This window comes from Populus alba, chromosome 17 (assembly GCF_005239225.2).
Source record: "Populus alba chromosome 17, ASM523922v2, whole genome shotgun sequence".
NCBI classification, from domain to species: domain Eukaryota; kingdom Viridiplantae; phylum Streptophyta; class Magnoliopsida; order Malpighiales; family Salicaceae; genus Populus; species Populus alba.
In genome coordinates, this window is record NC_133300.1 from 2,474,046 (window position 1) to 2,479,252 (window position 5,207).

The 5,207-nt window shown below is 34.9% G+C and overlaps 1 protein-coding gene across 1 annotated transcript; it reads left to right on the top strand.

Moving 5' to 3' along the window:
• Positions 1-1,180: 1,180 nt before the first annotated feature.
• Positions 1,181-4,767, top strand: LOC118045977 (putative disease resistance RPP13-like protein 1). Its single transcript, XM_073405888.1, has 4 exons — positions 1,181-1,591; positions 2,352-2,412; positions 2,481-3,224; positions 3,386-4,767. The coding sequence occupies exons 1-4, from the start codon at positions 1,274-1,276 to the stop codon at positions 4,765-4,767; spliced, it is 2,505 nt and encodes an 834-aa protein (XP_073261989.1). The 5' UTR covers positions 1,181-1,273.
• Positions 4,768-5,207: the final 440 nt, after the last annotated feature.

The following is a 5,207-nucleotide window of genomic DNA, read 5'->3' on the forward strand; positions in this document are numbered from 1 at the left end:
TTTTGGTAGTCCAAAAACTTGGATTTTAATTTTCTAGTAGATAATGACATGTTATCTATCCAAGTGAACAACGTGTTATTTGTTCTACTAAAAACTAACTTAGATACATGTTTTATGTTTTTTTTTATTTATAATTAGAAAAACACGAAAGCCTGATTTTCTAGGTCAGAAGGCGCCTGATCATTTCTGAAAATCAAGCGATTGAAGCCTAGCCTTTGAAGCATAGGTGCCAATGAGCTCCATTCACTTGACCTTTAAATATTGCAGATGAATCTTTACAAAAGAATAAAATATATATTTTGTTATTGTGAATTTTTATTTTGTTTCTGTGAATTATTTATTCTTTTATTTTTTCCTAAAAAGTGCATAAACAATTATCAAGACATGATTTTTTTTTTCTGCTTTACTGAAACTTTTTTTTTTCAAATCATGAAGAGTTTATTTAGAAAAATGCTTCTAATAAAAAAAACATTTTTTCTTCAAAATAAAAAACAAATGAATAAGGAGAAGGGGATTTTGACCAAATAAATATTTTTTTTCCTTATGAATTTAAATTATTAGAATTCTTAAGAATATTGATTTTAATTACTTTAAGTTTTAATTGAAAAAATCATGTTATTAATAAAAAAAACGTGTTTAGTCAAAATAGGAAAAAGAAAATAGAAGATGAGGATTTTGGCAAAAATATTTTTTTTATATAAAATTTAAATCACTCAAACTCTTTCAAATATTTATTTTAATTTCCATAGAATTAAATAAAAAAATAACTATGAAAATGGTCTCGCTGTCTTTGTTATTTCCTCTATTATAATATTTAATGCATCCATAATATTATCGTCGACTAACATGACTCTTTTCAATACGCACTTAACATATATTTTTCATATGTACTTATCTTTTACTTTTTCTTAGAAAAATCAACTTCTTAATTTAATCTTAAAATTATTGTATTAAACAAATATATTATCTTTTTTATTCTTCAATTAACAAATTTATTAATACTATAAAACACAACAATAATACCAGTACCTTAATCGTGGAGCGCTAATACAATATAATATAATTAATATAATTTTCTTGCCTCTTCTTTTCCTTTAAAATCTACGTATTCCCTTCATGCAATCCAGTGGCTTAAATTAGCTTTCTACTACTATCATTCTCTCTCACAGAATCACACTCTCACCCTTTTGCAAAAATCCACCAAGGCTCCTGCTTTCTACTTCTCTTGTTCTCTCACTTATTCCCACCCTCACCCTCTCTGCAAAAATCCACCATGGCTCTGGCGTTGATCGGAGGATCAATTCTCTCTCCTGTCATTCAGGTTTTGGTCGACAGGTTGGCCTCTCGTCAGGTTCTGGGCTTCTTCAAAAGCCACAAGCTCGACGATGGTCTCCTGGAAAAGCTGAAAGAAACACTGAATACTGTCAACGGACTACTCGACGATGCGGAGGAGAAGCAGATTACAAATCGTGCTGTGAAGAACTGGCTTAATGATGTTAAACATGCTGTCTATGAAGCCGAGGACATATTGGATGAGATTAATTATGAAGATCTACGATCCAAGGACATTGATCGACCTGACAGCAATCGGGTAAGTATATAGTTCTTGCACTTATAGACCTTGCTTCCTCATAAAAATAATTTCAGGCATGGTGGTTGTCTTTGTGTGAGTTTTAATTAAAGAGTATTCATTTTAAGCAACTAATATATATTATTGGCTTTTGGTGTCTGTGGTGAAATTATGCTTGCAAATTCTCATTTATTAATTAGTTTTCTAAACATGGGCTTTGGATTTTTTAAAATCTGAATTATTTATATAAATTTTGTCAATTTTAATTAAATTATATATTTTTTATAAGAACATAAATGGATATTACTTGTTCTGAAAAAACAAGGGATACAAAATTGAATTGTCTTTCAATATTTTTTAGTGATGAATTATTAGGACTTACGACGATTCAAAACACGTTATTATAAATATTAATTTTCTTAGTAATTATATATATAATAATCACCAAGAATTATGCACTGATTTTTTATTAGCATAATTATAAATTGAAAACAATTATTTTTTAAAATAAAATTATTTTTCCATTTTTAATTTAAAAAAATTAATTTCATTATAGATATAAAAATAATATGATATAGTAAGGGCTTTTGAAAATAACTAATGGCATTTAATCAATATCTTTTTAAAACTTGATTCACTGCTTAATTACATTAAGTTAGCATCAACAATCGTAAATTCTTGAAAAAGACCTGTAGAAGGAAAATGTTTTTGTTTCGATATTATATAAAATCATAATGTTTTCCTGAATTCTATCTCATATATATTTAGTCCACCATTGCAGGTAAGGGATCGGGTTCCATTTCTAAATCCAGCTAATAGAAGGATGAAAGAGATGGAGCAGAGTTACAAAAGATCCTTGAGAAGCTTGAACATTTACTTAAACACAAGGGTGATCTGCACCACATAGAAGGTACTGCTGGATGGAGACCATTGTCAGAGAAAACAACTCCACTGGTTAATGAATCTCTTGTATATGGAAGGGACGCTGATAAGGAAGCCATAATGGAGCACTTGTTGACACAACACAACACGGATGGTTCAAATTTATGTGCGATCCCTATTGTGGGAATGGGCGGGATTGGTAAAACCGCTCTTGCTCAGCTTATCTACAACGACGAAAAGGGTAGATCAGTGCTTCCAACTCAAGGCCTGGGTCTGGCTTCTCAACAATTTGATGTTGCCAGGATTATTAAGGATCTTCTTGAAAAGATCAACGCAAGTACTTGCCGCACCAAAGAACCAGATGAATCTCTAATGGAGGCAGTGGAAGGGAAAAAACTTCTACTTGTTCTAGATGACGCGTGGAACATTGAGTACAATGAATGGGATAAATTACTGCTCCCTTTGCGGTATGTGGAGCACGGAAGTAAGATTGTCGTGACAACACGGGAAGAAGATGTAGCAAGAGTCACGCAAACTGTCATCCCCTCTCACCGCTTGAATGTAATCAGCGATGAAGATTGCTGGGAGTTGTTTGCAAGGCATGCATTTAGCAGTGCAAATTCTGGAGCATTCTCACACTTGGAAACATTTGGCAGAGCAATAGCGAGAAAGTGCAAAGGTTTGCCGCTGGCAGCGAAAACTCTTGGGGTCTTCTGCATTTCCGAAGGAGATGTCAAGGAATGGGAGAAGATATCCAATAGCAACATGTGGGGTTTGTCGAATGAAAAACATCCCTCCAGCTCTAACATTGAGCTATTATTATCTCCCTTCACACCTCAAACGTTGTTTTTGCTTATTGTGCAATATTTCCCAAGGGTTCTAAAATCGAGAAGCATAGATTAATCACTGAATGGATGGCACAAGGTTTTTTAGTCCAGCCCAGAGGCGTTGAGGAGATGGAAGATATAGGTGAAAAATACTTTGATGATCTTGTCTCCAGGTCACTTTTCCAGCGATCAACTCGTGATTCTATTTTCAGAATGCATGACCTCATAAGTGATTTAGCTGACTACGTGTCAGGAGAATTTTGCTTTAAGCTTGGTATTAATGAATCGGGCTGTGGGTTGCAGGGTGAACATTCATGCTCGCTTCCCGAAAGGACTCGTTATTTATCAATCACTTCAGGGGTACCATATGGCGGAGGACTTCGGATATTTCGTAGTATTCATGGAGTCCAACATTTGCGCGCCTTGTTTCCGCTGAATTTTTTTGGGGAAGCTGATAGTGAGGCACTGAATGACATCTTGCCAAATCTTAAGCGCTTGCAAATGCTATCTTGCAACATGAAACATTTGCGGCTCTTGGACCTTTCTTACACCACCATTGGAACGTTACCTGCAAAGGTGTGCACCTTGTACTATTTGCAAACTCTATTGTTAAGAGAGTGTCGATATCTCATGGAGTTGCCATCCAACATTTCCAACTTGGTCGACTTACAACATCTTGATATTGAAGGGACAAATTTGAAAGAGATGCCACCAAAAATGGGGAAACTCACGAAGCTTCGAACTTTGCAATATTACATTGTGGGAAAAGAAAGCGGGTCTAGCATGAAAGAGCTGGGGAAGCTCTCACATATAAGGAAAAAGCTTTCTATTCGGAATCTCAGAGATGTTGCAAATGCTCAAGATGCTCTGGATGCCAATTTGAAGGGTAAGAAGAAGATTGAGGAGTTGGGATTGACGTGGGATGGCAATACGGATGACACACGGCACGAGAGAGAAGTACTTGAGAGATTGGAGCCTTCTGAAAATGTGAAAGAGCTTGCCATTATTGGTTACGGGGGTACAACGTTTCCAGGCTGGCTTGGAAACTCTTCTTTCTCAAATATGGTAGGATTGACTCTTTCTGGATGTAAGAACTGCATCTCCTTACCTCCACTGGGGCAGCTTTCATCTCTAGAAGAGCTCCAAATTAAAGGATTTGATGAAGTCGTGGCAGTTGGCTCTGAGCTCTATGGAAGTGACTCTTCGATGGAGAAGCCATTTAAATCCCTCAAAATATTAAAGTTCAAGGGGATGAAAAAATGGCAGGAATGGAATACAGATGTAGCTGGTGCTTTCCCTCATCTTGCAGAGCTCTGCCTAGCTGGTTGTCCCGAGTTAACAAATGCCTTGCCTAGTCACCTTCCTTGTTTATCGATGCTTTCTATTGAAGAATGTCCGCAGCTTGTGGTTTCAATTCCAGAGGCTCCCATGCTCAACGTAATCAAAGTATGTGGAGTTCGTCGAATGAAAACATCCCTCCAGCTCTAACATTGAGCTATTATTATCTCCCTTCACATCTAAAACGTTGTTTTGCTTATTGTGCAACATTTCCCAAGGGTTGGTTATTCACTAAGGATGGATTAATCACTGAATGGATGGCACATGGTTTTCTAGTTGGTTATAATTTTTAGTTTTTTAGATCTTAATTAATTTTGTTGTATTATTTTGCCATCTACTAAAACTCGATCTCGATCTGTCCTTCATCAAATGAAGTATATATCATGCTAAAATTGGTAATGGGGGTTTCGACGAATAGAAAAATTAAAATAAAATAAAATAAATGTGTTTTGAGAGTGATAAAATAATTTCAAGGAATTATAATGAAAAATAAAATATAAAAGTAAACAAATAACTTTGTGAAAAAGTGTTTGTGTAAACCTCGGTTAAAAATCAGTAATGTTATCATGAAATTATAGTAAATTTATAAA